Source organism: Sphaeramia orbicularis, chromosome 5 (genome assembly GCF_902148855.1).
Source record: "Sphaeramia orbicularis chromosome 5, fSphaOr1.1, whole genome shotgun sequence".
NCBI lineage: Eukaryota > Metazoa > Chordata > Actinopteri > Kurtiformes > Apogonidae > Sphaeramia > Sphaeramia orbicularis.
Genome location: NC_043961.1, coordinates 19801426 through 19814463, shown reverse-complemented (window position 1 = coordinate 19814463; position 13038 = coordinate 19801426). Strand labels below are relative to the sequence as shown.

At 40.4% G+C, this 13038-nt stretch overlaps 1 protein-coding gene across 1 annotated transcript; it reads left to right on the top strand.

Moving 5' to 3' along the window:
• The first annotated feature begins 4197 nt into the window (after nucleotides 1-4197).
• LOC115418895 (inositol hexakisphosphate kinase 2-like) lies at nucleotides 4198-11759 on the top strand. The gene is made up of 5 exons (XM_030133427.1): nucleotides 4198-4947; nucleotides 6538-6769; nucleotides 8015-8193; nucleotides 8981-9156; nucleotides 10287-11759. The coding sequence occupies exons 1-5, from the start codon at nucleotides 4677-4679 to the stop codon at nucleotides 10947-10949; spliced, it is 1521 nt and encodes a 506-aa protein (XP_029989287.1). The 5' UTR covers nucleotides 4198-4676; the 3' UTR covers nucleotides 10950-11759.
• The last annotated feature ends 1279 nt before the right edge of the window (nucleotides 11760-13038 follow it).

Genomic DNA, 13038 nt, shown 5'->3' with positions numbered 1-13038 from the left:
TCATTTTATTGAAACTATTTATTTGAGTTTATTGAAAATGTACCTCCTCATGCATCGCTATCTGGATATGAAATGATCCATTTTGGGATGTCACGTTTCGGTCATATCAGGACATCCCTTGCTTGCTGTAGTAGATGTAAATTGAATTAGCATTGCATGACCTACGATCCACATTCTGATGAGGTGAACAAACACAAACTAAGTCACTTGAGAAGCCATTTGCAAAGCTGCTTCCTTAATGGACCTTGTTAGACAGATTCAAATCAGTCCTCTCCCCTTATCGAGGCTGGAAACGCTCTGCTTTTGTGCTTAGGCTTTACACTAATTACACGACTGTTGTTTTCCTTGTGGAGGTGAACAGACAGAATCCAGCTTCCCTTTGCTCGTGGCTGGCATTAAACGCGGCGCATCCCGGCGTGTTGTTGTTGACGGACAGATGTCTGAGCAGCGCCGTGAAAAGCAGCTGCCAACTGGCCGCCGCTTTGCTTGACACATTTCTATCAAGGTCACGGCTTTCACTTCCATCTCCCTCCTTTTTCTGTCTGTAGCTGTCAGAATCACTTCCTCTGCACGAGTCGTCTTCACTTTGGGGTGAAATGTTCATCACTGATCTGTTTAATTCCAATGCAGACATTTACAAGTTCTTCCCTGATACAGTAAATCACACAAACATTTTATATTCAGCATTTTTAATGTTATCAATGTAATGCAAATGAGAAGTAGTAACCATCAAGGTGCATGTTTTTAATTTATTTATGATGGTGGTTCATTTTAGTTTTGAGGATCACTTCTTTAAATATCTCTCATTTCCAGTTCTATGTTTGTATTCCAGTTCAGTAGACTCTACGCTTGACTCTGACAGTCAAAGCTGGAAAACAAGGTGCAGGCTTATAGAATTACACTTTGATAAAACATCCTCCAGGCGTCCAGGAGCAAAAAGGTATTCAGGCGCATTATTTATGTGCAGGTGTATTTAAGTCTAACCCGGGTTATTTTTTACTTGTTTGTCATGGCCTATTTTTCTCTTGTGTTCCAAGAGGCAGGATTAGAGAGATTAGTGCTGCTGGGCTTCTGACTGTGTTCCCTGCATAACCAGCGAGTGTCCGACTGTAATGAAGTGTAATGTACAGAACACGCATGTGTCTGAGTACACTCCGACGCAGCACAGACATGTAGATGATATGTTACACTAATTACTCGGACTGTTGTGATATGTGTGGAGGTGAAGGGACAGAATCCAGCTTCTTGTTGAATTATTGGTCAGACTTTTTCAATATCACCACTGATACCAACACCTTGGCTTCAATTCTAGAACAGTAGGGTTTTTGTTTTGTTTGTTTTTTTGACACCACTTTCATTTTAACAAAAACAAAATCACATGACCATTTAGACTTCTTCTATACTCAAACCAGTTGCATAACATGAAAAAATACATTAATTTGAGGTTGTCTGCAAATGCTATATCGATGAATAAAAATATGTAACGTATATTAATATTTGGTATCAAATGTGAGTTTTCAGTGTTTGATAGTATCTAAAGTTTTGATCATTTAGTTGCCAACCCCTGCTGTTACCTGGGTAGTTTCCTCCCTTCAGCCGTCCTCTTGAAAAGGGTCAGTAGTTGCTTTTCCATCGACCTTGAAATTGTGCGAAAATGACTTAAAAATTGCCTAATGGAAAAACGACAATTTCATCAAATCGCTCTTTTTCCAATGAAAAGTTTTTGCGCTGGCAAGAGGTGGTTTTTTTGGGCATAGCGAAATTGGTATATCATGCAAAACTGCAATGGAAAGATCTTTTTTTGCAATCAGAGTCACGTGAACAAAAAAAAAAAAAAACGGTTGTTACAACAAGCAAAGAAGAGGAGTTTTAAAAGAAACATGGTGCGGTATGTGTGGACACACCAGGAAACCGAATAATTTTTTTTATTTAGTACGGGATAGAGGGGTAATATATAATAATAATGAATATATGTGTAAATAAACATGCATATTTACATTCATCACCCTGTTTAAGGAATGACTCCTCATGTCATCTCACGATAATAAATAAACAAATCATCACATTTGTAATGTAATGGAAAAACCAACATTACACACTTCTGTTCTTTCGACATTTAGTAAATATCGGTAAAGTTTTGCTCAGATGTCCTAGTGTTGTGATATTTTTGTGCACATAACGATAAACCTGTTATATTTTAGGTTCTGGTACTGTAGTGGTCTGTGATTTCAGATCAGCAGACTTAAGGTGGACACATGAATGGAAAGAGCAGTGAGTGACTGGCTTAATCTGATGTTATTTTGGCTGCTACGATAATCTGTGTCAAGAAGGACTGGAGGGTGTGAGTCTGCGAGATGAGGATTACAGTTTCCACTCTGACCATGACACGACTTCTTAACAAACCCTTAATGTCACCCGTCTTCTCCCCACACCGTCTTCACAGCAACACATCCCAGCCTCTGTCGCTATTTATTGTAGATCAGAACTAATATTCTTTTCATCTTAAAAGAGTACAAACATATCTTTTATTTTAATTCTGGACTGTTGGGATTATAAACCGAGATGATTCATGTCAGTGTTATTAACAGTATATAGTACATACAGTATGTATAGTAACAGTATTTGGATTTTATTGTAATTTTTTTGCTGCACCAGATGAAATTTTTGATATCAAATTACACATATTTATTAATTCTGCACTTTCAGTTTTCAGATGACATTTTTGTCTGTTTATTAACCTTAAACAAATAAGAGGCTCTTAGTTTTTCTGTTGTGTTTTCAGCTGCAAAACATCATTCTCTACCTGAAATACTATTTCTTTCTTTCCTGACCTTGTTACACTGATTACATTAGCATGCAGAACATATTCAGTTTTTGCTCTTATTCTGAAAATTTACTAAGCCACTACTAAACTGTTTGCATAGCTAATGAAAATCAGTATTCCACCAATATTCTTGTTTATTTATAACTGAATAAACTGAGGTTTTTCTGCTGATATTAGCCGTAGTTGTTGGTGTTATTTCCATAAAAGAGTTGACGTCCAAGTCTTCCATAATGTTAAGCAGCAGGTGTGTGACTTCTCATCAGGGATGCAGGCATTACTTTTAGGCATGTGTCTCTATATCAGCTCTGCAGACTATTGGTTAGTTAGTCTAAGAACAAAGCAAAGAGCTGGATGAAAGTGGATACAACGCTGTATGTGTAGAGATGCATATTCTAAATGTCCTATAAGAATGAGTGCTCCTATAACCTAAATAATATCAGCATATTCCTTATATTGTACTTGGGAAATGCTCAGTTCCAAATAATAATTTAGAGTATAATGTTAAACAAAAGATGCTTGTGCCAGATTAAGAATGTTGTCATATTTTGAATAACACCAGTATATTTGAATGTATGCAAACTTGCCAGTGATCCTTGTCTCACCTTGTGGGAGTCAAACATACGACCCATGGGCCCAAACCACCCATCAAAGGGTTCAATCTGGCCTGTGGGATGAATCTGTGAAATGCAAAAATTACACTGAGATATTAATAATCAAGGATGTAAAAATCATTTTAATTCAGTGCCGACATTCACATAATTTGATCTCAAGTGGGTGAGACAATTAAAATACTATCATAATAACCTACAAGTAATGACAACTCGAAATTATTCTTTTTGTTTTGTTGTAAAAAAGTAACATTACATGAGAATGTTTTCATTTACAAACTGTCCATTCACAAAAAATGTGAATAACCTGAGCAAATATGAACAACATGAAATGGCTTAAGAGAAGTAAGTGCATTTATAGATCCACTGTGATCTGTGAGTTGTAATGCATGTGTGTCAATGAAGCATTTTTCCTAAGAAATTTCAGGTTGTTCATATTATTGACATTTTTTAAACACCCCTGTTCTACATACTTTACATTATATGCCAAAATGTTGCATCTTGTTCTGTCAGATTATTAAAGCTCTGCTGTCACACAGAGAAAAACAGCTGAGTTCAGCTTCACCCTCCCTCCTTGTTTTGATTCTTCTATGCTCTCTCTCCCTTCACCCAGACTCCCCCCCTCCCACTCGTGCCTTTGTTTGCTCGCTCCCTTTCCTCAAAGGGTTACCACCCAACAACCTGCTTTTAAGGCTCGTGATTGGTGCGTTGCTTGTGATGGGGGCGGGCCAAATATCAGGCTTGTGAGGACTTTACCAGTTGCGATCCAGCTCTGTGCTGTCAGTGAGCTCTGAGTCTGCAGCAGAGGCACAGGCAGGATCTGTGTCTGTTTGCCTTACCTACCGCTGCAGCACCAGACCAACCTTAACATTAGAAGGACATAAAAGGGCTGGCTGTCTCTGCTCGGACAGAAGAATTTCCAGCCAACGAGATAAAAAGGAATTATATATTCACCACATCTGAGCTTTTTCTTCTGTTTCTCCTGTTTCCTCCTTCCTGTCCTTTGTTTTCAACCAGCGGAAGAAGAAGATCATCACCACATCAATAGCCTCAGAAACATCGTGGGATTAATTTGCAAAAACCTGGCTTCTTAATGCGAGCCACCAGGACTAGTCCTCTGCAGATCTGCAGTGTGTGAGCGAGTGTGTGTGTGCGAGTCCCTGCCAGATAGGGCCCCCGCCACATTGTGTGTGCGTGCGTGAGGAGGCTAATGCCCGCGGCAGTGTGGTCAGGGCCAGAGGAGGATGAGTCCGGCTGTGGAGGCTCAGGCCCAGGAGGCCATGGATGCAGAGCAAAAGCAAAAGCAGCAGCAGCAGCAGCAGAACCAGCTGCAGCACCAACAGTGCTACATTGAGAAGGGGGTGATGCTTGAGCCCTTCGTGCACCAGGTGGGGGGGCACTCCTGCGTCCTGCGCTTTGGCGACCAGACCATCTGCAAACCCCTCATCCCCCGCGAGCATCAGTTCTACAAAAGTCTGCCTGCTGCAATGAGGAAGTTCACCCCACAATACAGAGGTAATGTACCTTTTGTGTTACTGTTGATGATGTCGTTACCGCCTTGCATGTACATTTGTATGGTGAGAATTAATAATTGCAGACATGACATTTGATTTCCATATTGTGCCAACATTATGAGGGGGGTGATCTTTTTTTTTTTTAGAAAGACAAGGTTTCGGCTCATGCTTTAGTGTTTCTGTAGGTGCAGCATATAGCAAATGATGCCACAGGGGGGTGCTGCAGCAAGCCTTCTACAAATAGGACATCTTGTAGTGTCCTGTTTGTGAGAAGATGCACCAATGCAGGTAAGTCAGGTTAGCGACTGGGAACTGCTCTTTTACCACATTTAGATCATTCAAAGCTGCTGGAGACAAACCAGGACATCACCTGAAAAAACCTCTGAATGACTGTATATTCATCCACAAACTGAAGACTTCCTCACCACCACCACTACCACACCCTTTCCAGGATCTTTGAAAATGAAGCAGTGAGAGTGACGTTGACAAACAGAGACTGCTGGACTGGTTTACCAGCACACTTCCTCACCACAGACTGTGAAAAATCCAGCTGTTTTCTGTGCTTTTTGAGGAGTGAGCAGCAACACTAGGGTCTGACACAGTGAGTAAGAATACGTGAATGACACCAGAAGCTCTCCCATCGTGTCCTGATCTGTCTCCATCCCCCTCCGACCACCACACATCCCTTTGAATGTTACCTAATACGTTGCTTCACGGGTCATTGCAGCTGTTTCCTTTGTGTCCCCAGTGAAAGGTGATATAAAGCATTCCTCTGATTGTTCTACAAACCCACCTTCTGCTTTTTGAGTTTGATCGCAAAAATATGAGGCTACAGCTGACTGAGGATGATTTTTTTTTTTTCTCATGCTGTGCCATGAATAATTTGTGCCAGCGGTTTTCCTGTTTCAGCATTTTGACTCCTTTGTCTTCATTTTGACATTCGCAGTCCTTATTTCTTTCACTTTCAACTACAGCCATATTATGGGACATCACAGGGAATTGTCCGGGTGTTTGTGATATAAACACATCGGAGAAATTGTGTAAATAAACATTAGATGTTAGAATGGAATCTGGAGGTTTCGGGAATCTTTGCCATTTAATTCGTTATTTAACCTTGTGTTTGTGCAGAAGTAATGTCTTTAACATTTAGTACTGTATGTATCAAAGTAATCCATTTGTCATATAGTGTATGTGTACATTGCGTATAATTTTCTCTTGTACAGAATGTTTGATAAATAAACGATCCTCTGATTGTACTTTTTAGCGTCATGTCTTTTATGCTCATGCTGTTTTTTACTCTGCATCTTGTCTTGTGCATGTGCATGGCTGAACACCTTTACAAAGCACTCTATGCACATTGAAATGCTAATATATGTGGTTTTATTCAGACATTCTTCTGCTCTAAGAGCTAAGTATCCTCTCCTATTTGTCTTGTCAAAGGGCCTTTGGAGCAGATAATTTGAACAGATCTAGATAAAGAAACCCTGCTATAAAGTGTTTTTTTTTTTTTTAATCTTGTCTGCTTAGTGGTGGAATATTTTCTTTTCTGTTCCATAAGATTGACTTTCATCCCTTTCCTTCCCTTTTTCAGGTGTGGTGTCTGTGAGCTTCGAGGAGGATGAAGAAGGCAACCTTTGCCTGATCGCCTACCCTCTGCATAGTGACCCAGCAGCAGATCTGGAGAATGTGGACCCCTCGGCCGACAGCGAGCCCAAGAGTAAGATGCTCAAGTGGAGCAAAATGATGGCGTCCTCTCTGCTTGTGGACAGTGAGAACTATAAAGATGGTCGCAGCCGCCACTCACGCAAAGACAAGGACAAGAGGTGAGATGCAAGACACTGTCCCACAGCAGAGACAACAGCGCACTCACAAATTGTCATTGATGTTGAAGTAGAAGATGTGGTTGTTACTCAAATGCATCATGTAATCAAAATACTGTCAGGTGCTGTAGTGTTATATAGGTCACCACCTCTGCTAAAAAAGAGGCACTAAGCATATACACAGTGTGACTGAACCTGATTTATCAGAACATTTCATGAAGTGGAGTGAAATAGCTCCCAGTCTCATTAACAGTACATTTATTGACCTATATTTCTATAAAAGGTTCAAGGTTAACTCACTTTATTATCCCTGTAGGGAAATTCTGCCTCTAAACCCACCCAGCACTTAGCATTAGCATTAGCACTTGCCACATTAGGAACAGTTTTCTGTCGTTGAAGGCGCTCGGGGACAAACTCCAGATCTTCATCAGTACTGTGGTCAAGGGCAGACAGGAGAATTAACCTATATACACCTGCGGGAACATAGAAGTTATATAAACATTATGAGCCTGGAACCTTGTAGCTGTGGAGTGGGAGTGCTAACCACCACAGCACTGCACCACCCATGTGTAGTTTCATTCTTGTGTGACAGCTGCAAGTAAGATTAAATAGTAATGTTAGCTCAATGACTGAGATGTGATGCATGTCCGAATAAAATGTGATTACAGTGAGGAAATTAGAATGCATATGAATGTATGTCAAATATATAACATAAGCTCAGTGATTTTTAGGTATTTTAATGCTACATGTGGGTTTAATGAACCACATTTTATACATTTTTATAATAGACAAAACACAAGTATCTTGTTAAAGCATTTTTTCCATGAATGGTAAAGTTTCAGCTTAAAGACTCATGTTAATCATGTGATGACGCACACTTTGACTTACACTCATAACCTATGGCAAACGGGCTTTAAATACTGCGCGAGGCTGATCCTTAGCCTTGGCAGACAGAGGACAGGTCACAGCCTCAGGCTTATGTAACTTTATTAGATGCATGCCCGTGCATGAACACAAACACCAAACTCTGATTTATTCAAGCCTGACCTCAGAGAGAATGTTACTGAAGGGACGGTGCTTAAAGGCAGAGCAGGAGAATGGTATCTGAATGGAAGGATGGCAGTGAAGATACAATACCACTGTCACTCAGTGGAGCTTCTCTTTATATGCCATGTAGTGCCTTTTGCTTCATATACATTTGTGCAATGTGCTGTAGGTACAAACATGGCCTTTTTTTCTGCGGTCTAGTGTTCATAAGGAGGATGTGGAGCTGGAGTGGCTGCAGCAGGCCGAGGTTCTCTATTATCGACTGGAGCGAAGCCACAGTAATGCTGTACCGCAACTCAAACACAACCCCTGGAGTCTCAAGTGTCACCAGCAGCACCTGCAGAGGATGAAGGAGAACGCCAAGCACCGCAACCAATACAGTATCCTTTCATTGACTGAGAACCAAACTCTTACAGTTTGTTTTTTTTACATCAATTATTTACCAGCAGAGAGGCAATAATAATTATGAAAGTGTTTCAGATTTCAGGCCAAAGAACGTGCATGTGCTCTCACTTACTGAGCTATCAGTTCATCTTGGCACTTGCATATTTATATGCAATAGAGACGTGAATGTGGCTGCCTTGATAGCCTGTCAGGAAACTAATAGGATGTGAAGGGATCACTTTCTTGGTTCCATGGAGTTGATTTTCTAAAGCACTCCACTTAGTTACTTGATATTGTTGTGAAGTCATTATTTTTTTCTGATAAAAGCACATATTGGATCCAGTTCAAGCCCATATCAGTATCAGACTGATTTGTACCTGACCTTACTGAGCAGTTTTAGTTGAAAGCTGGTACAGATGTAACTGTAGCTATCATAGTAGAATCTGCAATGTATGATAACATTATGTAATATTGTGGTGACAATATGATTTGGAGTAAACAAACTAACCCTGCAGTCACCACCAAATTGACACCAGTTGATCTGAAGGTTAATTTCATCTTTTTGACCTAAAGGTCATGGTGAGTGAATCCAAGGCTTCATCTGATAAGTTAAATGTCAGCATACTGAGTGTCATTTTATGATGTGGATACATAAAATGAGCAGTCAGACTTTCGCAATGTGATTATCAGATTATCGTCTGTGCTTGTTTTTCAAAGATGATGAAGATACATTTAATGACCAGAACTCGATACCAGTCTCTCTTCCTTGACTCACTGTCCCAGAGTTCATTTTGCTAGAGAACCTGACATGGCGGCACACTGTGCCGTGTGTGTTGGATCTGAAGATGGGCACACGGCAGCACGGGGATGATGCCTCAGAGGAGAAGAAGGCTGTGCAGATCCGCAAATGTCAGCAAAGCACATCAGCCTCAATAGGAGTCCGTCTCTGTGGCATGCAGGTGGGCACCGAGCCAAGGCCAGGCCTCGCTTCTGGCTCCGCTTAATAACCTGAGTGACAGGGTGTTGTGTAAGGACTTCATGTGCAGCAACAAGCAGAACTGAGCACCTGTCCCAAAAGTGAATTTGGCTTTGAAATAGGTCAGGTCGAGGCGTCTGAAAAAAACTTATATCTCAGTATGATTGAGAGAACTGGTCAATATGTGATTAAAGTCTCAATATAAAGTATCATTGTTTATTTGTACAACCACAGTACAGTATTCTGTTTGTCTAAACATTTAACTGTTTTAGCAAAAAGCATTGGACGATTCTGTTTTCAGTGGCATTTCTAACTTTACTTTACTTTGCAATGTTCTTGAGGCATCATTTGGGCCAGATTATACTGTCGATTTTCATCCCTCTGGAAACTAAGCCACTTTTCATACGGTCAGTTTTAAAATGTACATAGAGAGTAATGTATCTCTGATTGATTATATTGATTTTTTTCAGTATTCCATCAAGTCTTTCTTTGAAGTTTAAACCATTTAGGTTTAATCATCACAATCTCAGCCATGAAATATTCAGTAATATTAAAGTAATAGTTCTGTGTATTTTGGGGTACCTTGGCCTTTTTCAGTACCAGTGTTAGTTACACTTCATGTTTAAATTCATTCATACAAAAAAATGCATTAGACCATAAATACCCAGATGATGTACATAGAACTACCAAACTGCTGAGTGTGGAATGTAGGACATTTTCACACTTGGTGGTGGGAGAAAGACAACCAAATAAGTAAAGATATACAAGTAAAAATAAAGATAGTAAAAATTTTCACATGACGAATGAAGTTTTTAATTTTAGTTTTTAACTCACAGATATTCTTATGGGTAATGACTATAGTAAAAAGTTTGCAATGTAATAAATGTATACTACCCTTATGAAATTTGTGACTAGAAAAAAAATCCAAATTGAGACAGAGTTTATCCTCTGCATCAGCAGGGAGTTTTAGTTTTGTGTGTTTCAGGTTTAAGTTCATGATAAAAGTCCATTTATGAAAGTGGTGTTTATACAAATGGGGGTAAAAATAGCTCTAGTTACAAGTTATGACTTCTTTACCAGACAAGGTGCTAATATGTTTCTGTTCCTCTTCAGGTGTACCAGTCTGACACAGCCCAGCTGATGTTCATGAACAAGTACCACGGCCGTAAGCTGACCCTGCCAGGCTTCAAAGAAGCTTTGCTCCAGTTCTTCCACAGTGGACGCCGCCTACGCCATGAGCTTCTCTCTCCTGTGCTGCGGAGGCTCAGAGACATGCAAGCTGCCCTGGAAGCCTGTGAATCGTACCGCTTCTACTCTAGTTCACTCCTCATCATCTATGATGGAGCGCCTCACAGAAAACACACACGGCGACGCACTGAGGACGGACTTTCTGAAGAAGAGGACGACGACGAGGATGAGGAGGTGGAAACCGAACCCCAAATGGAGCAGGAGGAGGAAGAAGGGGAGGAGGTGGGAGAAGTAGCAGGAGCTCTGGGTTTTCCACACAGCCCCTCCACGTCTAGTGAGGGCAGCAGCAGTTGCTCCAGCAGCAGCAGCAGCAGCAGCAGTGGGGTGGGGGGCTCCGGTGTGGGTCTGACCCACTCGTACCCCCGCAGCCCCGTGGTGGATGTGAGGATGATAGACTTTGCCCACACCACCTGCAGACATTACCGGGAGGACAGCGTGGTCCACGAGGGCCAGGACAGCGGCTACATCTTTGGTCTCCAGAACCTCATTACCATCATCTCTGAGCTGGAAAACCACAGCACAGACTAGGACTAGAAACATCATCAGACGTCGCCGCACAAAAAACACTGAAAAAAACCCTGAACTACAGAGGAGAGACATTAAGTTTTCTCTTCTCTTTAAAAATGACGCTTGTCGTAGCTGACCTTTAGTCGGACCCCCCACCCCCCTGTTGCCATTGGTGCTTCTCGATGTTCCTGTTTTGTGAGTCCATCTTCGGGATATGAAGCAGACCCGCGAGTAACATAGAAGAGCCATCTGTGTACATGATGCAGTGATTACCTATTGTCATCATTCTGTTTGAAACCTTTTAACCCAGTTCAGGAAAAAAGGTTGGCAGCAAATAAAAGCAGTCTGAAGGCTGAGACAGTATTTTGTGTCTGATTCCAAAGAAAGTGTAAGCATTTTGCACATCCAGAACATGCACCCAAACACATTGAGCTGAACGCGTGTGTTTGTGTTTTGACAGACAGGACTGGATAACAGAGCAGGAGTCGCATGTGTATGAGAACAGAGAGGAAGAGATGTCTCACCTTCAATTCTTCTCTGTTCATTCTGCCATCCTTCTTTCCCTGTTCATCTTCACTCAAAGAGAATATATTCATGTAGGTAACAAAGACAGATGATATAGAATTATTTATTTATTTGACATGTTTCATAAAATAAACTAAAAGTTAAAAAAGGAACGTGAATGGAGATTACTACATTCCATCTTATTAATGTTACAATAATGATATTAATAAATATTGTTATTTGACATGTTTGGATACCTCTATCTTGTATATGTGTTGTCCACAGTTTGTTGGAGGAGACATTAAAGACTTTGGTTTGTGCTAAAGCCTGTTTGTTTGTCTTATGTTTTTGTTTTTTTTTTGTTTCTAAGGAGAAATTTGATTGTTGCATCATGTAAATTTTAAGTAAATATCCGCAGTTGAAGGTCAGGCCCTGGGTGTGCAGAATGAGTGAAATGAAGGCTTGCAGAGTGCCAGTCAGTTCTACTACATGATGAAAGATTAATTAATATTGGGCACCAATAGATTCCCTGGAAAGTATGATAGGAGTGCAACCCAATCCTGTCAGAGGGTGGAGGCCAACTCCCACCACCTGCTGTGGAGGAAAATAACTGGGATACACGCCAAGCCTGAAGTCTGCTGTTTACATGAAGCTGTAGATAACATCATGTGAAGTCCGTTTACTGCCGTACGGTGCTTAAGTACACATTTCAGGAACTTGCACTGAGTATTTCTGTCTTTATGTGTGACCTCCATGACATCTCAGAGGTCAATGTACTTTTATCTTCATAATTTTTGTCAGACAGCTTTAATTTCTTTCACTTTTTAATTTTTTTAATCCCCTTCCTTTCACATGAAAACCGCGCTTGTGCACAGTTGATGTTTGTGATAAACCAAAAGATTAAATGATCTTTAACAGGTTGAAGTGAATTCCTCTCCTCCTTCATAACCCTCTAGAATGAAATGGAAAATGAACGCAGCACTGTTAAAACTTGGATCAGTGGTTGTCACAGGACAGTAACACTTGATCAGTGGTTCCCAACCTTTTTTGGCTTGTGACCCCATTTTAACATCACAAATTTCTGGTGACTCCAGACATTCAAAATAGATAAATTTTTTGCTAAAATTAATTTGTTTTTGATCATGTAATAGTTTCCTATACTATGTTGCAAATAAATGTTAATTTTAGATGACATTTAAGCTATATAATATATATAATGCACCTTTTTGGTGTCAGCTTCTCAGTTTCTCTTAGAGATGTCTTAGCAGGGCCAGGTGGGCCAAGAAATCTTTCCATTTTCTGTTCGGTCCAGTTTTCTGACTGTGACTGTGTCCGGGCAGGTTGAAGTGTAGTGACGCAAATGGTCACATGATTGGGTCAGTCTAGATATGCCCTCTCAGATATTATAGCCCTCATTTTATTTGAACTTGATTTTTATCAGGAAAAGTGTGTGGTGTTTTAATTGTAATAAATATATACTGAATCTTTAAAAAATATATTTTATTAGTATTTCTTTTTTTTTATCAGTTGCTAGAAGTTTCAAGTGATCCCATTTGAATTCTAGGCGACCCCATGTGGGATCGCAATCCCAAAACACTGCACTAGA